The 25,789-nt window shown below is 33.1% G+C and overlaps 2 protein-coding genes across 3 annotated transcripts; both read left to right on the top strand.

The window, feature by feature from the left end:
• The first annotated feature begins 3,390 nt into the window (after nucleotides 1–3,390).
• Nucleotides 3,391–6,419, top strand: LOC121263093 (14-3-3-like protein B). The gene is made up of 4 exons (XM_041165885.1): nucleotides 3,391–3,999; nucleotides 4,375–4,497; nucleotides 5,923–6,039; nucleotides 6,189–6,419. The coding sequence occupies exons 1-4, from the start codon at nucleotides 3,502–3,504 to the stop codon at nucleotides 6,207–6,209; spliced, it is 759 nt and encodes a 252-aa protein (XP_041021819.1). The 5' UTR covers nucleotides 3,391–3,501; the 3' UTR covers nucleotides 6,210–6,419.
• Nucleotides 6,420–13,712: 7,293 nt separating this feature from the next.
• Nucleotides 13,713–16,680, top strand: LOC121263015 (cyclin-D3-1-like). Of its 2 annotated transcripts, none has more exons than XM_041165775.1 (6): nucleotides 13,713–14,491; nucleotides 14,984–15,070; nucleotides 15,155–15,250; nucleotides 15,342–15,543; nucleotides 15,686–15,810; nucleotides 15,964–16,680. In XM_041165775.1, exons 1-6 carry the CDS (start codon nucleotides 14,183–14,185, stop codon nucleotides 16,198–16,200), a joined length of 1,056 nt encoding a protein of 351 aa, XP_041021709.1. In that variant the 5' UTR covers nucleotides 13,713–14,182; the 3' UTR covers nucleotides 16,201–16,680. The 2 variants fall into 2 exon arrangements, with proteins under 2 accessions (XP_041021709.1, XP_041021708.1); XM_041165774.1 differs by having other exon boundaries at nucleotides 13,718–14,491; nucleotides 15,152–15,250.
• Nucleotides 16,681–25,789: the final 9,109 nt, after the last annotated feature.

The raw sequence follows: 25,789 nt of genomic DNA, 5'->3' as shown, positions 1-25,789 counted from the left end.
TAAGATTAAAATTTTTATATTATATTAATTAACAATTTAGCGTATAATATATATAATTTAATATATATATATATATATATATATATATATATATATACTGCTCCGATTTTGTTCAAACATATTTTTGAAAAATGAAAACCGCTACCAAACCCGTTTCAATTTAAGAATAGGTACAGGACTAAACCTACCGATTCGATACGATTTGATTGGATCAACCGATTTTTCAATTTTCTTTTACACATGGGGGCAGGGGAAAATGTATCCCCCAACACTACTCTTTTTTTAATTATCATGACAACTCATGTCTTCTTTTTTTTTTTTTTTTTTCTTTCTTTTTCCTAAAACAGTGTTGATTTACAATAGAGACAACCAACACAGACAACTGGCACGTAAATAACACGAGTTTTCTAGCTCGTTATTTTATTTGAAACATTGGAATTATGTGTGTTGATCTCGAATAAAATATACGCGAGTTAGTGCTTGAATTAGTGCCTAAAATCTTAGCTGAGTTCGAAATAGACATGTGCCGCATGGCTAATACAATATTATGGGCATCTACACCTTGCATCCAATCATTCAAACACAAGGTCGGCAATTCGATCCACTAATTATACCATATATGTTGCTGAGTAGTACTATCTTAAAACACAACACAAACAATAAAAACACCGTGAATTCTTCTCATGGGCTTATGCATGGCGTCGGAAAACATAAAAAGAGAAATACTAGAAGTCTGTTGGGTTGTTTTGGAAAGGGATTTCATCTCGTATCAAAATCTCTCATAGTTGCTGTTTGGCCAGTGAGTTGAGATGAGATGAAGGTTAGAAGTTGAATAAAATATCGTTAGAATATTATTTTTTAATATTATTATTATTTTGAGATATAAAAAAGTAGAATTATTTATTATATTTTGTGTGAAAATTTAAAAAAATTGTAATAATGAGATGAAATGAAATGAAACATTTTTCTTATCCAAGCGAAATTTTAATTTTCTTCTCAAATATCACTCAAATACAAACACTTTTTTATTTTTAACTTTTTCATCTAATCATTACCTAATTATTTCAAATTGTTCTGGCTCTAAAAAATACAAAAAATAATAATATTTTTTCAAATTTTAAACTAAAAATAATATTAAATTTTTTATTATAATAATATTTTAGCTTTATAATATATTTATTCAATTTTTTTTTTCTCATTTCTCAAAACTTAAGAAAAATCTTAACTCAAATCATTTAACTAGCATTCGTAAATAATTTTACTATTATTTATTGATTTCTTATTTCATCTGATTTCTCAAGCATTCTCTAAGTTTTCTTTACCATTTTATATTTGTATTTTTAACTTTTTTAATAAGTTACATGCACATCAACACAGCAAAATAAGTTATAACTCAGGTGGTATAATAGTGTTTATTTAAAATTTATGTGTGAGCATTATTATTGGCTTTATCAAAGTCATTTTTAAAATTTGATAAAAAAATATATATTTTTTATAAATCTAAAACCTCTCTATAACCCTACATTAGATTAGTTAAAATAATAATATAATATTATTTTTTTAATAATAATATTTTTAATTTTTTTTTATATTTTACAATTACACTAACTATATGTTAATTAATAATAATATTTATTCATTCACATATAATTTCAAAATTGAATAGAAAAATAAAAAGAAAAGGGAGTTTAGAGGAAGTAAAAATTGTGAAAAATAAAAATTGAAAAGTAAAGTAGTTGTGATAATTTTTATAATAAAATATTATTTTTAAAGATAAATAGTATATCTTTAAATTTAAAGATATAATTAAAATTACTATAACTCTTTAAGCTTTTACTTTTTAAATAAGTTAATATAAATTATTTTACCTATATTTTTTCAAATTTTAAAATGCATTGGAATTTGAGTTGAGCATTAACATTGGCTTTTGCCAATGCTCGAAATGACATACTACAGTGTCACGTTACCATTGACCAATATGGAGGCAGGCTGCCACATAAGCTCATAAGCCCATACACTTTGTTCGTGCACAAGCCATATTGATAATGAAAAATGTTACTTGTAATTATGGGCGTGCAAACGCGTATTCATTTTAGAAAAAGTAAATATATATGAGATTTATATAAAAAAAATTTAATAATAAATTTTATTTTTTTAAAAAATAATTATATGATATTTATATATTCTACGATTGTATATAGCATTATTCTATAAATAATAATCATTTTCACAATTGATGTAGTGACTATTACATGGGAGGGTATTTGCACCTCTCCATTTGACCTCGTTTATTTTTAGAAAATATCTCATTTCATCTCATTTAATCATTACAATTTTTCAATTTTCAATACAAAATGAAATAAATAATGTAATATTTTTAAATTTCAAAATAAAAATAATATTAAAAAATATATTTTAACAATATTTTATTCAATTTTTTAATTTTAATTTTAATCTTAACTCATCTCATTTCATCTGAAAAACAAAGGAGCCGAACAAGTTTTTTTCCATCTCAATATAATGGCATTTATATAATATTCTTACAATTAGTTAATGTGATAATACAGTTAAAAATATTAAATATTTTATTTAAATTTTATATAATTATTTTCTATAAAATTGTAAAGAATAATTACACGTGTTTCATTACCAGCAGATGATAGTTTTGTTAGACAAAGTGTTATTCAAACTTTATTTCTTAAGATTTATTATTCAACTTTTACATTTTTTTTCACTCCATCTTCATACAAAGAGACATACTATTTATCATTTCTATACTATATATTAATATATAATTTTATTTTATTTTATTTAGATACACATAATTACATATCAATATGTGTGTTTAAATAAAAATATATTAATATGTGATGTAGAAAATGATAAATATAATTTTTTTAATAAAAAAAATTGAGGGTGAAAATAAGAGTGTCTGTATTTTCCAAAGCACTATTCAGATAAGTGGGATATTGTTTACGAATTATTGAATTAATATTTGTTTAAAATAATCAACAATAAGAAATTAATTAGACATTATGAAAATGGAATGATTGGGTACAATTTAATATTATTTATTTAGAAAATAAAGGCAGATAGATAAAAGTAAAAGGTTAGTGATAGGTTTACTACTTATTTATTATTTAAGTATATTTGAATTTTTTTATTATTTTATAATTTTCTTTTAAATATTTTTTTAACATCTTTAATTATTAAAACAAAATTAAAAAAAATATAATTTTATTAATATTTACTTTTTTAATCATTAAATAAAATAAAAAATTAAATAAAAATAATAATAAATAGAATATAATAGGACAGTAAGCCTATCCTTAATTGAAAATCGGAAATCGTGCAATATTCACGCAACACAGATTTCAATCGTGGTCAAAAGATATCGAACGGAATTCAGACCCGCCTCCCTCTCTCTTCTCTATAATTTCACACCCCCCCACCCACCCCCCTCTCCCCTCTGCGATTCTCTCTTTCCCTCTCTCTCCGACAATGGGATCGACGATTCCCGAAAACCTTACGCGAGACCAGTACGTGTTTCTGGCGAAGCTGTCCGAGCAAGCCGAGCGTTATGAGGAAATGGTCCAGTTCATGCAGAAGCTGGTGCTCGGCTCGACACCGGCATCGGAGCTCTCCGTTGAAGAGCGGAACCTGCTCTCCGTGGCCTACAAGAACGTCATCGGCTCTCTCCGAGCCGCGTGGCGTATCGTCTCCTCGATAGAACAGAAAGAGGAGGGGCGGAAGAACGAGGAACACGTTACCCTAGTCAAAGACTATAGATCCAAGGTTGAGTCCGAGCTCTCCCAGGTCTGCGACAGCATTCTCGGGCTCCTCGACTCCAATCTCGTGCCCTCGGCCTCCGCCAGCGAGTCCAAGGTCTTCTATTTGAAGATGAAGGGGGATTACCATCGCTACTTGGCCGAGTTCAAGTCCGGGGATGAGAGGAAAGCCGCTGCTGAGGATACCATGCTCTCGTACAAGGCTGCTCAGGTACTCTTGCAGCTTTTCTCAGTGTTTGGTTGCTCAGATGGTGAGGGAAAAACGAAACGGAAGTAGAAATTTTTGCGGATTTAGTAAAAAGCGCTCTGGACTTGAATCGAGATCCAAACTATCAAGGATCTGAAATAACTAAAATATAACTAGACAGGGCGCTTGAGAAATTGAAACATTGGGAACTCTCTTTCACTTATTTTCCTTAAAAACAGATTCAAGAATGATTGGAAATTGGGAATATTGATCCATTTTCAAGGCACGGCGGTTATGGTTAGATTCAGTAGGGTTGGCATGTGGGGTTTCCATTTTTACGGGTTTTTGAATTGGATTTTCTCATATCGTGCTTGTTGGTGCTTGTGTGTGCTTGTTAAGGATGTTGCGGCCGCGGATCTTGCTCCAACGCATCCGATCAGGTTGGGTCTAGCGCTCAATTTCTCTGTTTTCTACTTCGAGATTCTCAATCAGTCAGATAAAGCGTGTAACATGGCTAAACAGGTATGCTTCATATCCCATTACCCTTGAAATGTCTCAAAAAATAATTTCTCTTTGTCAAGTCCTTTTCTGGATTTTGAGTTAAATGATTCGGCGGAGCTAAGCTAATTATGGTATTTGGTTCAGTGGAGCTGGGTCGAAGTTGTTTGAAGATTCCAATACCATTGGTTTTAGTACTTTTTGTCAGCTATAGACATAGAAGATTAATGTGAGCATATATTTGGCTCACGGCTTTCATATATTTGGATTTAGAAAGTCGTTATCTGTACACGTAGACCCTCGATGAAAAATAGCAGTGGCCCCACAAATGTTATGACATATATGACCCTAGTTTAACTAATAGCTATATTTATTGACAAAAATCCAACCCCCCCTCCCAAAAAGGTTAATGAACTTGAACTCTGCGCTCATTACAATCACAGTTATAATTTTGTATAATCAAGGTTAGTTTTTTACCAAATTAATGTGAGGTTTGGTTACCACTCACAAAAAAAAAAAAAAAAAAAAGGAAGTAGAAAGAAAAAAGAAAAAAGAACAAAACAATCAATTACTAAATCCACGCTTCTCTCTGCGTGTTGTGCATGCCTGTGTGCACGTGTGAAAAAAAAATTATGAAGCCAAAAATGCCGAGTATCATTCAGATGGTTATGATAGTTGAAGGAATTGATTGGTTCACATGTCTTAATTTGGAGTACATTAGCTTGCAGCTTGTAGTTTGTAGTCCATTTTGATCGGGTCAATAGTCCTTTTTAAACTATCCAAAAGCTTTTATCCTTTTGCTGCAAAGAGTGATTAAATTCATATGGAAAACTTACGGGGTGGTGATGATGCTAGGCCATGGGTAGAAAATACACTAATAAGATGCACAGATACATCCACTCTATTCCTTTGTGTCTCTGAGAGGGTGGCTAGTTTTCTGTTTTCTTTTCCATTGCTTGATATTTTGCATGATTCACAAAATTGTTGGATCCCATGGTGATGTTGAAGCCCCTACTTGTTAGCAACATAGTTGTCAGTGAATTGCTAATTTCACCATGTGCTTCATCTTGGGTGAGATGAAGGACAAATCACATATATGAAAGTATACATTGTATGCTTGATCTACTGTACTCTAGTTACAGATCATGTTCGCTGAGTATATTGCTACTATTCTGCAAGAAATAAGCTGCACTAGATGTAACTAGTCATACACATAAAGCCTAAATACATATTGCCATGGTAGCTCTCCTATTTTAATGATCCAAACATTTATTTATGTACAGCATAAATAAATATATACAACATTGTGGCTTTAGCTGCATTAATTACATTGTTATCCTTTTGCACTTGCGATTCTTCATGTTCTGCGTTTTCATGGGGAAAAATGCCATCCTTGTTTTCCATCCATAAATGTTAAAAATTCTTTGAATTGTTTTGCCTTTTTTTAAGGCATTCGAGGAAGCCATTGCTGAGCTAGACACTTTGGGAGAAGAATCATACAAGGACAGCACTCTCATTATGCAACTTTTAAGGGACAACCTAACACTTTGGACTTCTGATGCACAGGTCAGTGTCCCCAAACCCCCCCCCCCCCCCCCCCCCCCCCCCCCCCCCCCCCCCCCCCCCCCCAAAGGAAAAATACCATGAGCTTCAAAGACTGGATTAAATCACTTGATCAGGATTTAACATGTGGTTATGTGTTTGCCTTTCTGCAGGACCAGTTAGACGAGCCATAGAACAAGGAATTGTAAGGTTGATGGTTGATGGTCCTATTCTTCTTCTGGAGGAGGTGGTTGCTTGGAATGTCATTTGTGTGCTGATTAAAAAATGTGTAATATATGGAAGACTCTGGGTATCAACCCATATCATGTGTCTTAAACATTCAAAACCTAAACTTGTTCTTAAGATTTTTGCAATTGGTATGGAAAGGGTAGATTTCAAGAGTACGTGCTAGCTATGTATTATCAAAACTTCTGGTTTTATCCTTTTTAAGTGGGAAATAGAGTTGAAGCAAAGAAAGTGTGCGTTATGAAGAGCCCTGTTTCGCTATGTTTTTTGCCTTGCATGAATTAAGGTACGGTTTGGATAGTGAGATGATATGAGATAGTTTTAGATAAAAGTTAAAGTTAAATAAAATATTATTTTTTAATATTATTATTGTTTTGAGATTTAAAAAAGTTGAATTATTTATAATATTTTGTATGAGAATTTGTAATGGTGAGATAAAATGAAACACTTTCAATATCTAAGGCCTCGTTTGTTTTCAGAAAACATCTCATCTTATTTTATTTCATCTCATTTCATCATTACAACTTTCTCAAATTCTTATACAAAATAAAATAAATAATTTAACTTTTTCAAATTTCAAAATAAAAATAATATTAAAAAATATATTTTAATAATATTTTATTCAACTTTTTAATTTTAATCTCATTTTATCTCATCTCATCTCTGAAAATAAATGAGTCCTAAATGCTGCCTAAATTTTAAAATATTCCTATCTAATGCATATATAATCTAATCATTTCCTCGCTGTGTGCCTTCCTTGAGGCTTGCCTATAGTTTAGAAATCACAACTGCTGCCGCATGCATATAGGTTTCGAGGAAATAGCTGGAAATTTCATTGTTGTTGTGGCGTCTAGATAAGCTTCAGCCTGGATGGAGCTAGGGCTGACCATGCAAGCAACTAACTTATCGGATGCTTTTTTACCCCGAAACAGCCTCAGTGATGATGTCATATATTCTCAAGTTTTTAGTGGTGTATGGGTTTGAGCGTACTGGTTCTAGGCCCATTGCGGCCCATATAAACTGAGAGCCTGGAGGACAGAATTTGGATTTTGCTGAAGAATGCAGAAACCAAACTATGTTATAATAGGGCTGCAAATAGCTCTGGTTGAAATTCTTCCTTCCTTCTTTCAAAGTATCTGACATTAAATTATAATACAAGCTAATCTCGTAGGATAGAGTTGTAAATAATTATAAAAATATTATAAATTAATCTCTTCCAAATCTTGAGACCTTCTCTAGGTATAAGGATTGAACTGATTTTGGACCTTATGGAATACCATATAAATGCTGTCAACTGTATATATGAATTAATAAGGTTACATGTCCATTTCAATTTCAATTCTATCAACTACAGAACATTTGTATTTCAATTTTCCAACAACTAGTTCATGATGATACTGTATCATCAAATTTTCAGTTTTTGGCATCCCTTTCTATTATTTCTTAGCAACCAAACACTGCAATAACTTGAAGACACAAATCCACAGAGAACAAAGCTGATCATCAACAAAGCATGCATGACAAACTCAATAGAGAAACATGATCGAGTGAAGACAAATCAAGCAAATATATATATATATATATATATATATAATTTGAAATCTTGTTTATGAACGTGAATAATATATTTGGTCAAGGAAGCAGAAGAAGTACTTTATGCCAGTTTGGTTAAGATGATGACATTATCTTATGGCTGTTTAGCATCTCCATGGTGATCAGAGTGCATTTGACTAACAGTAATTAAGAAACATCAACCAAAATTAACATTTTAATAAGCCCTTGGTCTAAGAAACAGCAACCCACCCACTTTTCCCAAGCATGTACTGCCCCAAACACCAAAACTCGGAAACCCACAAAGCATACATTACCCAACAATGCCTTTTTCTTACATTTTTTTTTTTTCCCTGTTTTTTGAGAACTTTGATAAAGACAGAAGTTGAGCCAAGACAGATGACTTTGCCAGCTCAAACTGGTTTATCAAATATATTACTAATCTTAGAATGTTGTGACAAATGAGAATTCAGCCCTAAAGAACATGACCATATATTTTTTTTTCTTTTTCTTGTTCAACGTGTAGATTTTATTTATTTATTTTGATGTTTATTTATAATTTTATGTTTATTTTTATTTTTTGTTAATATAGAGATTGGGTTAAGGTTTGCCGTGGAGACACAGAAGAGTGGCGGATGTTCTGGAAGCTGCTTTTGATGGCGGACAACAGAGTTGTTTTGGTTGCACTACTGTTTCACATGAAACTCAATGCATAAAGAGAGAGAGAGAGAGAGAGAGAGAGAGAGAGACTCTTTTTTTTTTAATCTAATTTTATTTTGCTGCATTTTTCATTTATATTTTTGTTTATTTGACTCACTCCCGATCTGTAAAATAAGTAAACGCTGCTGATTTTTCTTTATATATATATATATATATATATATATATATATGTGAGGGTGAGTTAGTTTATATCAGTGGTGAATCTCAAGGAGACTTGTTTAAATATATATCAAGAATTATTAATTAATGACAATCTTAATTATCCAAACTTGGCCAGTTCCTTAAAGCCAGATTCAGCTAGCTAGCTAGGGATCTGGATTAATGGCTGTCTCTTATTGAGTGGTCCTTAATTTCTCCGGAGATAGGAAGAAAGGTCAAAGGAAAAATACCAGACCTTGGAATAATATCCTAATTAATTCCTAGCTAGGGTTTATATAATATTGATATGATCATGTGTTACTCAAAATATTCCAGTATTGTTAGAGAGGTTGCTAAGTAAGGATAGAGTGCAATGGTTTGATTATGATAGTTGTCCTTGATCAGTAAAAGGATATATAATGCTTATTTGAAGTTTTCACCAACTTTAATAACTAATAGCATGTGAAATTAGAGGTCACGCTCGCATGTAAGTGCAACCCAATAGCCATAAAACAGCACATCATATACACACTATTGTATTCCGAATGGGGATATTCAACGTTGAGCTTGCGAGAATTATATATTCTAAGACTGTATCTAACATTATTTTTTCATAAAACCAAAGGCATTGTTAATGCTATGATATAAATTTTCCAATATATTCAAGAACATCTTTAATTCCCTAAAAAAAATATTGATCATATTATGACTGTCTTTAATTTGGAAGACATGATTATTGATTTAATATATGTGTAAACACAAGGGTACTATGGAATCAGAGAAAAATATACGTAGTTTATATGACTATCAAGTGTATTAAGTTTAAACCCATTAAATGGTATCAAAACTTCAAAACCGAGAGCATAAGGGATCAAAATTTGATCAGGAATCACTAATATTTTATTATCTTGAATGCAAGAAGAAGGGTTTTAAAAGAAAGGGTGGCCCCAAGGCTAGCTACAACGTACTGATAACATATGAACAGACCTTGGCCGGCTTGTAGCAGTGAATTAAGGAATTAAAAAAAAAAAAAAACCAAATGGATGAGTTAAAAAAATATGCAGTGGCTAGGTGTGAATGACACTCTGTTAAGCTCGGATCTCAAACATACAGTACTTCAGGAAGACTCTTTTTTTGTTTTTTTGGTTAAGTAGGAAGACTCTCTTTTAGAGTTAGAAAATGAGGAAAAGTCTGAGGGAGGAAGGAGGAAGGAGGGACCAGCTCACTCGTGTTTCTCAGTCTGCTTAAAATAATGGTGGAAGGGAATATGGTCTTTGAAATTTGCACAGACTGACATGAACCATATGATATGAGCAAAGTTCTTGGTCGCTTTGGTACTGTCCCTAGCTGCGAGCAAACTTTTGAGGGTGAAACGGCAAAAGCAGATCAAAAAGGGTGGATTCCAAAGAGTGTAGAGAAAAGAGCATTTCAAAGAATGCAGGAAAAAAAATATATATATATAAAGGAGGGAGAGGAGGAGTTTGAAATTTGTGTCACAAAAGTCTCTTTAGAAATCCCATTTTTTTAGCACCTCCCAGTGAATCCAAGAACAAGCATCCTAAGTTAAATGTAGTTACCTTTGTCTGTGGTCCAATTCAGTCCAAGTTTTACCCTAGTTATCAGTAATTATGGTCATTATAAATCACCCATGTGCTCAAATTTTTTTTTTTGATGTACGGCCTACAAATTCCTATGCTCTAAACTCTTGCAAAGTTCCAATTTTTTTTTTTTTTTTTTTTTTTTTTTATAGTATTGTTGTTCTTCTTGAATTTTGCCATCTCTAACTTGAGTTTTCGTTTAAATTGACTTAGTATTATTTAAAGGGATTTATTATGCATCAGTTACTATTCACTCTCACATCTCATTCCTATAGTTTTTTCATAAAGTTTCGAGGTGTTTTTCGTAAGATATGAGAGTATTTTTCATAGAATGTAGAGTGGTAAGTAGTAGCCGATGAGAATAATTTTTCTTATTTAAAGCATTTCATATCAACCGGTGCAACTAAAAATGCAAAACTCTAAGAGTAAAGAGTGGCATTGTTATTTTGATATCTGTCTTACCAGTGAAGAGAAAAAACAGAACTCGTACGACCCTACAAATCTATGAGAGTATGAGGTGCAAATTACAATCATTGAACGATCTAGGACGTGCCAATATTGCTGGTCAGATTGAATTATTCTTGCACACACAAAGAGGAGGGAGGGGGTGGAAAGAGGAACTTCAAAACTGCAAATAATTAGTCAATTTGAGAAAACACATAGTCGAGGGGCATCTGGAGAAGGATATTGAACATTTGAAACCCAACAAATTGGACCAACTGAGAATGTGTTTCAATCTCAAAACTTGCCATCTTCTTTTGAAGTTTCCATGATTCAGCTCTCCCCCACCTCCACAAAAGACATGAGAAACGGTAACCAAGGTGTAAAAAGATAATTAATGAATCCTCCAGTCAACTTGAAAGAAAATGTCTTAAGATTTATCAGAACAAGAGACTCCTGATCTCAGTAATCTCTTAATCTCAAATTACCACTTGCTTTACTTCTTACTAAACCACGTGATTATCTCCTTAATTAGTAATTAATCCCACCTTCCTAATCAAGCAGTCGTTGCTGAATGTTAGAGAAAGCATGTGATCCCACATTTTTCACAGCCGAGAAGGGAACGCTCCTAAAAGTTGAAAAAGCAGCTAAAGTACATATGATCTTTTGGAATTCCTTGGCCTGTGTAGAGACAATCCTTTAATTTTCTCCAACTACATTTTGGCTGATTTGGACAAGATTTCCTCCTTTCATCATTGAGTTCTAGCTTTGCCGGTCACTGAAAATGACACATGCAGGTCCAAGTTTGATGTGCTAGCTGGTTGGTTCACTAAATACAATACAAGCTTTATGCCTTTTTTTTATTATTATATTCAAATCCAGATCATTTTCTTTAGTAAGTATGGTTAGTTAACGACAGTTTAGTTGAAAAACTTCACATTATTAGATGGAAATATACAGTGAGAGTCGATCCAACTGTCTGTACTAAGAATTAGTATTAAAAAAATTATACTTGTAAACTATTACAACACTAACATGATAAGATTTGATTTCACCGACTTGCAAGTAGAATACATTTCATAGTAACCTAGCAACTTGGGCACAAAGTATCATACAATGTTTAGAAACTAATATTCCTTTCCATCAGTACTCTATGTCTATATATATGTATTTATATGTTGAGAAAGAGTGGATCAGAGAAGTGAAGAAATTTATAGGCCTAACTTATCTCATAAAACCGGTTCAATAAGAGAGGATTACTCATTCCTTATAAGCATGTTCAAGACCTTGTTTATAGGTAATGTGAGATTATTCCTCAACACCATCCCTCACGTGCAGGTCAGTATTTTTTTCTAGTTCTTGTCATAGGGTAAGTAGTGTGGGCCCCAATTCGTCATGTGACAGACTCTAATACCATGAAGAAATTCATGGGCCTAACTTATCTCATGAAACTGGTTCGTCAAGAGATAATTGCTCATTCTTTATAAACATAAATAAGACCTTATCCACATGCAATGTAAAATTATTCCTAAACAAGAAGTAGTGTGGCACATGAAGGCTGTGGTATTGAAAAAGAAAACAAAGAATGAAAAAACTGACAGGTATGTAGCAACACAAACTAAAAGTTGAATGAAGTCATGAGGAGCAGAATATATATATTTTGGGTTTATGCCTTTGTGGCTCTTGATCATAACCAGACGTAACCAAAAATATTTCTTTAACACAAGAATACGACCGGTTGGACTCACTCTTATCTCTTCTAATGTCCACATTGTAACATAATTTATTCATAGCTATATCTGTCTATGGATGTTCATGCTGAGTCTATCTCTTATTTCTTTTTAAGTGGTTGGTGTGTTCATCTCATGGAGAGCTTATATCATTGGTATAAGAAATTCACCATATCATTAGGTTTAATACTTGGGATATTTCATGACGCGACAACATCTTGATATTGAAAGCTGATGACTCAATTGATTTCGTAGTTTTACAAGACGACGAGAGGACATGATTCCAATTGCTTTCCAAGTAGGAAATCCTCTTATGATTAAGTACTCAGCATATGAGAGGTATGAAGATTGAAAGCAATTGCTTTAGAAAAATAAAGTCCCGAACGAGAGTGTAATATCGTTAAAAAATTTATGGGCCTAACTTATCTTATAAAATCGGTTCAACAAGAGAGGATTGCTCATATCTTATGAACATACCCAAAACTTTGTCCAAAGATAATGTGAAATTATTTCTCAACAGTCAACACCCTCCCTCACGTGCAGGCCAATAATTTTTTTAGTCCTTATTATGAGTTTGTTGTATACTTCTTTTGATTCATATGTAACGATGACATAGACTCAAAGGCATGTTCTTCCGACTTTTAATTTCTGATGATTTTGACCAAAATAATTATGTTATTTATCTTTTAGTCGTACATTTGTAATACTAATTTAGACCGAACATAGAAATGCGAGGAATTAAAATTTAGATTATTTGAGAAAAATAACTTCTTGTACTACATAAAATTTCAAGAGACTCCAAGTATAATTTTGACTACTCATTTAGAAGTTCAGTGACATTTGACCCAAGATTTTTCACAGAGGAATCCGGGTTCAAATTCCTTTGTCCCATTGCTTAGAAAAAAAGAAGAAGACTAATTTAGTAAATTGATCTCCTAAAATTGGATATTAGAATTTCAACTTTGAAGAAAAGTGAGGCATGGCATATGATACGAAAGTCAATTTATCACAAAAAAGGATAAATCAGTAGGAAAGTATATCATCCATACATTTTTAAGCTATAAAGTCCAACGCCAAATTAAAGATACAAATGATATATATAAATATATATGTATGTATGTATTCATATTTAATCAATAGATTCACATAGCTTAATGCATGGGATTTAAAAGCACCGCATAGTGACAGAAGAAAGAGAATTTGAATCGATTTTCTTATCGTGGGATTTCATTGGTGGCCTAAGGACATCTCACTTTCCAGTTTCCAGACAAGACACACACAGCCCTCTCTCTCTCTCTCTCTCCCTTTTTGACCTTATCGATTTGTATATTTTTCACGCCAAATCCTGCTGATTCTCATCCCTCTTCTTCCCTCCCTCTCTCTTTCTCTCCATTCTAAAAAGAGGCACGCATTTCCTTCATAAGCGCCTCTCAAGCTGTAGTCTTTTCAGCCCAACTTTGAGAGGAAGAGATAGGGGGCGAGATAGAGAGAGAGAGAGAGAGAGAGAGAGATAGAGAGAGGAGGGCTGCTTCACTTCATAGTATTTTCTGCATATTTTCCTCGCTCTTTTTCTAGCGTTCACCGTTTTTCCAAAATTCTTTTACGAAAAACCTCTACTTCTGCATCTACGATATCTGAAGACTGAAATCCATCTGTACTCAAAACCCAAGTTTTTGCTTCCATTTCTCATTTGATGGAACTCTTTGTTTAGAGAAAGAGAGAGAGTGCTTTTAGGCCTTGAAAATGGCACCCAGTTTTGACTCTGCAGTTTCAAGCCTTCTTTGTTCGGAAGACAACAGTTTTTTCGATGATAACGATTATGGTGCCGCGGAGGAGTGTGAGGCCACGTGGCGCCATCGGAATAATCGAAACCATAATCAAGACCGGGGCTTTGTTGATCGCGATGGATTGCCGCTGCAGAGTGATGAGTGTTTGGCTTCGATGCTTGAAAAGGAATGCCAGCATTTGCCTGCTGCCGATTACTTGAAGAGGCTTCGAAGCGGGGATTTGGACTTGGGGGCAAGAAGACGGACCGTTGATTGGATTTTTAAGGTAAGTTGATGGCTCGTTATAATGGATTTCTTGTGTTCGCGGTTCGATCTCTTTTTGCTTGCGTGAAATGAATGGATTATACGTCCATGATATTCTGACATGGGTATACTGTTTCCTCTCATTATTACCTCTATCTTTTGCTTTTTCGTTGATAAGATGTGGTGGGAACTTGGTATACGCAGAGAAATTGTGCCGTCTTTACAATATAATTTTTCCTTTTATTGTGTTTGTAATTTGTGGTGATTTTATTCGTAAGTCTGTGGTATTTTGATGAAGTTTTTGGTTATTTGGCCTCATCCAAATAGCCGTACAAAAGCTGGAGTTGTATCTGTGCATCCCTGTTTGTCGTATATATGAGTTTCTCTTGCATGCTTTGTTTTGCTTTCCTTCCCTCCCCTTCTTTAGCAACCCGCCGGGAAAGGAGAACTGTTTGATTCTTTTGTTTCCTATTTGTTGAGGATCAAGGCTAATGGTTATATACTGCTGTTACAGGTTCATGCCCATTTCGGTTTTGGACCTCTGTGTGCATATTTATCCATAAACTACTTGGATCGTTTCCTTTCTGCTTATGAATTTCCTGTAAGTTGAGAAATGAACAGGCTATTCTTTTGGTACCAATCTCGCATACAGCATGTTCTAAACTCTGCATGCATATTGCAGCAGAGCAAACCTTGGACAGTGCAATTGTTGGCCGTGGCATGTTTATCTCTTGCAGCCAAAGTGGAGGAGACCGACGTTCCTCTAGCTCTAGACTTGCAGGTTAAACTCAAATCTTAATTAACATCTTGGCAAGCTCTTCAGGTTTTCTTTTCATTCGTTTGTGTCCAAAGGATCATAATCCTCTTAACAGGTGGGCGAAGCAAAATTTGTGTTTGAAGCTAGAACAATTCAAAGGATGGAACTTCTGGTTTTGAGTACCTTGAGGTGGAGAATGCAAGCGGTTACCCCTTTCTCATTCATAGACTACTTCCTTTGCAAGATCAATGGCGATCAAACCCAACTTCAAACATCAATCTCGAGATCAATCGAACTCATATTAAGCACAATAAAAGGTGACAGACGGAATGTGGAGCTATAACTTTGCTTACATACTTGTCAAAAAAAAAAAAAAAAAATTGCTTATATGGCAACAATTATGACAGACAAAAATGAGAAGAGGGTTTTAATGTTTTGGTGGGTGGGAATTCAATGCAGGGATTGATTTCGTGGAGTTCAGGCCTTCAGAGGTTGCAGCAGCAGTGGCAATAGCTCTTGCAGAAGAAATCCAAACAGTAGACAATGAGGCAGCAACTTCTCTTCTCAGTCAACATGTAGAGAAGGTATATAGTCGGGGGGGTCCACGAACCAAAATGGGATATTCATATGATGATTTCCCTTTTGCTCTTACTATATTCTTAACTCATTTCTTGCAAATTTCATTTAACTGAGACAATAATTGATGTTGATTCCCCACCTAATTATGGTTGTTGCAGGAGAAAGTGCTCGAGTGTGTTAAGATGATTCGTGATTTCTCATTAATTGATGGATCTGTTAAGGACACGACTACTTCTATCCTCTCTGTACCCCATAGCCCAAGTGGGGTGTTGGATGCTGCACGCTTGAGCTATAAAAGTGATGAGGTTGCAGTTGGTTCATGTGCAAATTCTTCACACAATAGCCCAGATGCTAAAAGGAGGAAGCTAAACAGAACCTTTGAAGTGGAGCTATGAAGTCATGAGAATGTGGGGATTTCACTTTGCACCCTGAACAAATGTCTGATGTCATTACTTTGGAACTTTGGTTTGTTTATGAAGGTGCCCGTTCAAAGATACCAAAAAAGAATACAGATAAAGAGAGGGATTGGAAAGAAAAAGGCGAGTTGAAGAAGTGCTTGTGTTATAAGAGGGCTTGAATAAGTTGAGTCATGGATAGAGGATGGAGGATGAGGAACGAATCAGTATATTTCATGCCCTTAGCATGAAGAACAGTCACCAGCTGTTAATTATTAGACCTCTTAACGGCTAGAGACGAGCAAGAGAGAATGAGAGGGAGAGGACCAAAACATAATATTCGTCATGTTTGAGTAGATTTGGAGTTTTCATTTATTAGAAAAAGAAAAAATATTTTTTTTTTTTCAAAGAAAGTAAAGATCCTGAGATATATTTGTTTGAGAGAATTGTTTAAATTACTTGTTCTTGTGTTGTTGATTATTTGTTACTCTATGAATAGTTTACTGTTTACCAACCAGGGTCACCGAATTGATCATTTTCTTTATTCAGTCAGCAGCTCTTTGTTTGACCGTGTCTGATGCCTAATTACCCTTTGAAGTATTGAAATTGAAGAGAGAGCTAGCTTTGGTTTAGGGTTCTTTGTTTATTTTGTTCAATGTGGGTGAGGCAAAAATGACTCAAATTTGATGATTCAACACAAAAGATAAAACGTTAATATTCATGTGGGATTCATAGTGTTCGAAAATCTTGCTCAAGTAATGTTTAGAATCTAGATGAGATGAGATGAGATGATTTTAGATGAGTTGAATAAAATATTGTTATAATATTATTATTGTTTTGGAATTTAAAAAAATTGATTTGTTTATTATATTTTGTTTAAAATATTGATAAAGTTATAATGATTAGATTAAATGAGATGAGTTGAAATGATTTCTGTATCCAAACGAGTCATGTAGAATTCACTTGATATGTCTACTTTTCTTTCAAAAGTCTGGTCTATCTCATCTATCTGATCTAGTTAAGCAATTAAAACAATCTCAGATTCAGGCAAAGGGGCATTGTTGGTTGGTTCTACACCCTCCAATTGATCTCATAGGACAAGGTGATTAGGGCCTATCATTATTCACTAATATTCTTTCATGAGTTGCATAGCACCGATCTGTTTATTCCAAAGACGAAAGAAACAAAGAGGCATTCCACGCCCAAAGTACGAAAGACCCTGACCCACTTTCAGACACGTTTTCGTGATCTCTTAAAAGATGGGATAAGAAGTATTAAAATAGACTACCAATAGCAGTGCATATCATGAATTTAACGTATTAATTTTAGTAGTAAAAGCGTATTAACTCCACTCTGCATGTGAAGCAGTCAATGTCTGACGGACAAGCTGGATTAAACAAAAGGAAGTAATTTTTTTTTCTTTCTTTTCTTTTTTTGAGAATACAAAAGGAAGTAATTCATGGGTGCCTAGTGTCTCCTTATCATCATCTGGCTAATAGAGGCATATTCCAGAGGCCATGATTAATATTAAACAGCCAATCTTGCCATAACTGCTAGCAGAGACTTTATATTTAATTATCAGAAATACATTAATTATTGTCGTCAAGTTTTTTCTTTCTGTTTTTTGTTTCCCATAAAATTCACTCTATTTAGGTTTTCAACATGGAATTTATGTTGTTGATAATATAGCATACCCAAACTATAATCTCATCCAAAGAATCATTTGAAATATGTACTATAAATGGTGTGGTCCAACAGGATATTCATGTTACTCATCCTCGATTAATGGGTATACGAGCAATGATACCATAAAAACTGACATTAGTTTACAATTAAGTATGGTCAAATCTACTATATTTTAGAGTAATGTTATATACAGTCGTGAAATATTTAAAAAATTAATTTATTTTCATGTGAATTTTTTATTTTTTTTATTTTTTTTAAATAATTATATGATATTTATATATTTATAATTATAATTATTATTTCTTTATATTTTTATCTAAACAAACCTTCAAAATCATCTCAGTGGAGAGCATCACAGTAAATAGTACAGAAGACAGGCAAATAAATGGAAACAGAAAGACGAGTCTCGAAACTGTAAAATAGCCCATGCCATGCATTCCAAGTTCAGAATGTCAGTTAGAACATGTAAAAGATACTGCATCAGAAAAAGATCAAACACAAATCATCCATGAAACAGTGGCCAACAGCATGTTATTGGTTATGGATTTTTATAAATTTTTCTGTACTTAGCCAACTCAGCTCTGTCCAACTATTAGGTACCAAAAAGTAAAAACTTTTCTCTCCTCCTCAATTATTCTACCAAAACTGCACGAAGATGTTGATATTCAAAGTTCAAGATGGTCAAAGGCTTATGATCTAATTGGCATAATACTTAATTTTTAAAATAAAGATATGGAGTTTGAAACCCCATTCTCCCAACTCAAAAAATAAAAAAAAGTTCAAGATGGTATGAAAATAATATGCATAAATATCCTTGAATTCGTGACATAAATGAGAACCAAGCTTATCATACTTAAATGTGAACTTCCTCTGTGATCAGAGTGCCAATTTGGGCTCCAATTTCCGTCTAGTCCACCAAAATCATTTCCTGCAGACACGCAGTGTTGTGGGCGTGCATCTATAAAAGCAGCATTAAATCAAGGAAATCTTTTTATTAATAATTCTTTACTTATTAGGGAAGTAATACCGAGGTAATAAAATTGGACACTTTACAGATACAAATAATAAAAAAAAAAAAGTCCAAAAATCAAGGAAACCTCGTTTGAATACAGTTTCAGGAAATGGATTAAGGTAGCTAACAACCTATGTGACAAACAACGATGTATAGATACAATGTAACGGTACTTTTATGGGCATGGCCCTACGGTTTGGTGAATCATAACAGCTCATTTGCCGTACCATTTTATGACCCTGAGGTGAACAATATATATATATATATATATATATATATATATATATACACATATGATGCAAGAGCAAGGCTATTTTACCGCTCAGTATTTATCGTTAAGCGTGTTTTATTTTATTTTTTATATTTTTTTATATTTTTAAAAAATAAAAAGAAATACTTCAATATATTTAAAATTATTTTCTTAATTATTAAGTAAAAAAAAAATTTTGACTAACAATCTGTTAAGACGGTCAAACTAAATGGGCAAAAAAGCTTAATAGACAGGTCGGGAAAACATGTCAGTCGAAGGCGAAGGCAATTTCAAATGAATGGCAGGGGCTTGCTGCTGTTACTCTCGTTCCACTCCTATCCTATTGATTCAAAGGGTATTTATTCGGGGCCCATGTTGTAGTGAATCGGGCCTATCGTCTTTTTAGGCCCGAAGTCTCGTGCTGTCCGTTATATGGCATTCAATTTCAAACTTGCTTTGTAGACTCTCAGTCTTTTGATAGTTTGGAATGGACGGCATGATTGGAGAGGACAAAGTTGGCTTATAATCCATCAATCACGCCTGTCGCGGTACACTGCTACTGCTACTTCGGAAGGAAGACCCATCTCTCCATCCATGCGCAAAGAGAAATGCTTTGGGTCTTCTTCGGGCCACTTTTTCGATGGCTGCAGGCTGCAGCGTCACTCATGCGCAAAACGACCTTTTCTTTTAGGCGGGATTTGGCCGATGAGAAGAGTTGAGATAGTTATTATAAATTAATTAAAATATTATTTTTTAATAATATAATTATTTTAGTATTTAAAAGAGTTAAATTGATTATTATATTTTATATGAAAATTTAAAAAATTGTAATGATAAAATGAAATAAAATGAGATAAAGTGATTCTTGAATCTAAATCGGGCCAATTAATTTATTTTTATATTAAACATCATAAATATTTTTTAATACGATATTTCTTTATATTTTTAATTATATTTAATATTTATTACTTAAAATGAGGGTTTAATGTGAACTTTGTAGTCTACATAAATACACCCATATTTGTGCTGTTGGTTGATCAATGATTTATTTGAGATGGCTGCGCCACCTAAGAGCATCTTCATTGGTTTGATCAAATTTATCTTTAAAATTTAGTAAATATTACACTTTTTTATATTTACCTATTTCATTTAAATTCAATCCTCATATTAGATTATTCATTCACTCTCTATATAATAATAAAATATTATTAATTTAATAATTTTTATATTCAATTTATTTTTATCACATTTTGTAGCTCTACCAATTAAATGTTAATAATAATTATATTCTAATTAGATTAATATTAAAAAATCATATTTTCAAAAGTCCTTTAATGCTAATAAAAAAAATATTTGATTAAACTCATATAAAATTCTATCTAAATTTCTTAATTACAAACCAAATAATATTTTTACTTGGAGTGAGAAACTAATATTTTAATGTTTGCTTGAAGTGATAAATTAGTATTTTAATGTTTGGTGAATCAATTATAATTTTTTATCTTTAACCAACCACTATAGTAAAAATTTAAATTATTTTAAATTTGTCTAATTTAATATTTAATATTTTTTATATCAATTATATAAATTTTAACCAATATTCTTTCTCATTTGGCAAAGCCAATGAGATACTCTTACAAGAATCTCAAACTATGAGCGGCTGTAGTGGCTATACTCATAGCCACTCACCTCACGTATGACCACATGCAAGGAGTGGGGAATGCTAATACGTGGTAAATTTAATGATAAACGATATTTACAATCGTAAATGTATAAGTATTGTGTAATCATTTTAAAAAAATAAATAAATATAAAATTTATATAAAAATAAAATTAATTTTTTAATAGTGAATTTTATTTATTTTTAAAACGACTGTATAGATATTAAAATTTTAATAAATATTTGAAAAATCTATGTTCTTTCTTTTTGTGTAAATTAAATTGGAAAATTATACTCCTGGATTTGTCATCTCAGTTTAACCACTCGAATATTTTATTTTTAATTATTTTCTTAATGATTAAAGAAATAATTATTAATGAATTTATATATTTTTTTTTTTACAAATGTTTACGATAAACACTGAACGGCATAGTAGTATCCAATTAAATTTCATTAAAAAAAAAAGTTTCAAGTACAATAAAAAGGGGCATACCCCATATAAAACTGTACAATGTTATAAAAAAAAGTTAAACCAATAAATCATATGAACCAATAACCTATAGCGACTCTAGCAATGCTCTTTTGCTTGACGGTGTGGTTGGAGGGAGGGCGGGTTGGGAACAATTTCCTTCATTATATAGTATTAAAGAAGTATTTTTTAATTATATTGTCTTATCAACCATTCTCGTGCCACACCGCTCCGTGTCTAATTTCAAAAGGCGAGCGAGCAGCAGAGGCGTGAAGTGAGAGACCTTTTTCTCCCATAAAGCCTGCCTGTCCTTATTCACTGTACAGGAAGATTTGGTTGTCGGAATTTGGATTTTCTTTCCTTTTCAATATTTTATTTTATTTTTTTGTTTCTTAATCATCCGATTAACCCGTCCCATGCCCTTTTTTTCATTTCATTATTGCGGCTACCATCCGAAAATAATTAACACACAATATCTTTTATAATATCTTATAAAAAATATTTTTATAAAATATCTTCTAAAAATAACATAATTTTATAAAAATATCTTATTTTATAATATTATTATATAATATATTATACAATATATTATATGTATATCATTACTCTTTTTTTTATTAATTAGAATGGTAATTTAGAATTACAGACTTTCATTTTAAAAATTAAGAATTATGTCACTTACCGCTACTAGCCTTTAGTTTAATAAATTATGAATTTATTTCGTGATATAAATAATGTGATCTCGTCTTATTACATGATCTCATATCAGGGGTGATACTCGCCCCCATAGGACGGGAACACCCCTTCCTCGTCCCCCGCCCCCGTATATGCGGGGGTGAGGAATTTTTTCCCGTACCCCGCCACTGCATGGGCGGGAGCAGGGTCCCCTGCCTGCTGGCTAGGGTGCAGGGGTGGACCCCACCGGTCCGCACCCCCAGCATCCCCTTACTGGGCCTTTGGCCCAGTACATTTTTCTGGGCCCTAAATGGCCCAGAATCGATTTTTGGGTCACTTTGGGCTACTTTGAGCCCATTATTTAGATTAAAAAATATATAGATTTAAAAACAGAAAAAAATAATATATATATATAGAATCATAGATTGAACTATTAAGTAGGTATTAAGTTTCAACTATTAACTAATTAAGTAATAATCATTACTAAGGCAGTAAGGCACTATGCTAAAATAAATAGTTTACAATTATACAAATTAAGAGAACTAATAAACTATTACATTATTACAAACTCCTCTAAAAAAATAAATATTACAAATTGTAGAATTAACTATTGTAGTAACATTACAATTAATTGTAAATTAACAAAATCATAATTTTTCAATTTGATTTTGGGATGGAGCCGTAGCGGTGAGTTCACTGAGTGATGAGTTATGTCGATTGCTATGAGACTGAAAATCAAGATCATAAAAGTTAATAAGCTATAAAACCTGAAATATTAATAAGTTAAAAATAAAACAAATTAGAATTAAAAAGTTATAAAGATGAAACAAAATTTTAAATGCAAAAAACAATTAAGGGAGAAATTGTGCAAACCATGGCAATGGTGGGTCCAATACAAAGTCATACTGCATCAGAGGTAACCGTAGACGCCGTCTCATGTATCACTATAAGTATTAAATTTGAAATCAAATTAATGAATATCAATTAAATTAAAATAAATAAATTAAAATAAGAAATTAGAAATTGAAATTGAAATTGAAATTAAAATAAATACCAAATCCAGATTGATCATCACCCTCATCCTCGACGTCGGTCTCCTCATACTCAAGAATATCCGGAACATGAATTGGAGTTCCCATGATCCAATTCTGCGTGCAAATCAAAACTTCCACAGTGGTAGGAGCTAATGAACTCCGAAATGAATCTAATACATACCCTCCGGTGCTAAAGGCCGACTCTGAGGCTACTGTGCTAACAGGGATGGCCAAAAGTGTGTGGGCAATCTCTCCAAGGATGGGATACTTCACGGCATTCACCTTCTACCAACTTAATATATCAAAATCTCGTGAAAATGGTAGAATCTTTGCTGGTAAGTATCTGTCTATCTCTGACTGAGCCTCTACAGAACTCCGGAGGAAGGGGGTCTGCTCATATCTCTCACCTCACTCCAATCTACGTCTTTTTCCAACCTCGACTTTAGGAAACTGTGAGCCTGAGGCTGAGGGAGTAGGTGTAGGTGCCGCAATATTACCATCCCGCAGGGTGGAAAACTCATCAAATAATTTAGTAAGGGTTTCTCGAACCCTTGTTGCAATAAGCTCTGCCCATACTTGCCTGTACGTAAGGCTCAATCCAAATATCATGCCATCCAATTTATACCTCGGGTAAAAAACGACAGCTACATATAACAAAATATTAGCCCCAGTTAAATCTCTCCAACACTTGTCGTACTTTGTCCTCATAATCAATGTTATCTCCCGCAGCCTAATGTGACCACTCGCAACCATGTCATCTAATTCTTCTTTTACTCTACATATTTGCTGACATACAACATTGGATGTAGGGTACAAAGTTCCAGATAGCCTCGTGGTGACATTGTAAAAAAATCTCGAAAACTCTATAAAAATAGTTACAATTTCCCAATCATCATCTACGGCTTTCCCCAATCCCCTGTAATCATCAAAATATTTAACATATCGGATGTCTTCGTCACCCAATAATGCAAATGCCAGCTTATATTCTTGGGCCACCTCCAACATCAGAAATGTTGAGTTCCATCGTGTAGGCATATCAGTACAAAGGCCCTTCTTAGATGTTAGGCTTGCAGATCTCGCAGCAACCTTGAATTTCTCCAACCTCAAAGGAGAAGATCTCACCCATCTCACAGCAGTCCTAACCCGAGTAATCGAGTCATGAAGATCCCTCAAACCATCAGTGACAATCAGATTCAGAATATGTGCCACACATCTCACATGCAGACACTTATCACCCATGAGTGTCTTATTTGCCTCTCTAAAATAGGTTTTCAGATGTCTCAATGCAACATTGTTAAATGAGGCATTATCGACTGTGACTGTAACAACTCGGGTCAACCCCTACTCTTTTATTGCGGCCTCCAAGGTCTTCCCAATTGTCTCACCCTTATGATCGGTGATTTTAAAAAATTTTATAATTTTCTTTTGCAATGTCTAATGACAATCAATAAAATGCACAGTCAAAGACATATAATTAAAATTTTGGATCGATATCCAATTGTCAGTGGTGAGACAAACAAATTGACCCATCAACTTCTCATTTTCAATGTAAAAATATTTTTTTACATTCTTTACCACCGTGTGACGAGAATGAATATTAAACCTTGCTTCCAAGTAGCGAGAATATGTTTGGAACCCTTTCCCGTCAACAATTTGAAAATGTAGCTCGTTCATTATGACCATACGAGCTAGGTGTCTTCTACACTTATCGGGATCATACTTAGTATACCCCCTCAAAGTTGCACCCCCCACTAGTCTCATCCGCCATTTTTTGAAATCTAATTTCTAGTCTAGATTGGCTTTTCTCTTGTAATGATCTTAATATTAGACTTTTTTCGCATTGCTCTTTTAAGTGCACCTTTAATTGTGAGGTGTCATGTTTCCTATAGTGACATTCATAAATTTTACCACAATGGTTACACTTGGCTTGGGAGTTACTTGAGTCACCACCCTCTAGTTTGGTGAAATGACTCCAAACTATTAAAGTAGGTTTCTTGCTGGGCTTGGGGGCGGGGCAAGGTGCCGTAGGGCTCGGGGTAGGGGTATGGGTATGAGTAGGAGGGGTAGGTGTAGGTGTAGGTGTAGGGGTAGGGGTGCCCTCGGCTTGGAAATGAGAGCTCGCACTAAAATCTGTTGGCATATCCATGAATTCAAGCAAACAAGAAATCTGAAATTATAGAAAATATAGCAACTATATAATGAACATAAAAAAAAGTATTACTTAACATTCATATATATATATATATTCAGAACTACTACGAAAACACGATAAAAAAATAAAAAATATTGAGTACTTTGGTTATAAATGTAGTAAAGTATATTAAAAATATAGTTTCTTAAACTTGAAAGACTATAAGCATAGCAACTATATAATGAACATAAAAAAAAGTATCACTTGACATTCATATATGTATATAAATATATATATTTAGAACTACTGCGAAAACACGATAAAAAAAATAAAAAATATCGAGTACTTTGGTTATATATGTAGTAAAGTATATTAACAATATAGTTTCTTAGACTTGAAAGACTATAAGCATAGAAACTATATAATGAACATAAAAAAAAAAAGTAGAATAAAAAAAAGTATTACTTGACATTCATATATATATATAAATATATATATTTCATCTTAATTCATTATATTGAATTTCGAAATACCCCTAGTGCATTCCTTTTTTTTTTTTTTCAATTTGGTAGGAAACATGAAATTCTGTTTTTAAACCCCTAAATTAATTTTTTAAACCCCAAGTGCATAGCAATTTTAAAGATTAAACCCTTAAATTAATTTAGGGTTTCG

Source organism: Juglans microcarpa x Juglans regia, chromosome 4S (genome assembly GCF_004785595.1).
Source record: "Juglans microcarpa x Juglans regia isolate MS1-56 chromosome 4S, Jm3101_v1.0, whole genome shotgun sequence".
NCBI classification, from domain to species: Eukaryota; Viridiplantae; Streptophyta; class Magnoliopsida; order Fagales; family Juglandaceae; genus Juglans; species Juglans microcarpa x Juglans regia.
The sequence above is the reverse complement of the archived record's forward strand: the minus strand, read 5'-3'. Positions and strand labels throughout refer to the sequence as shown.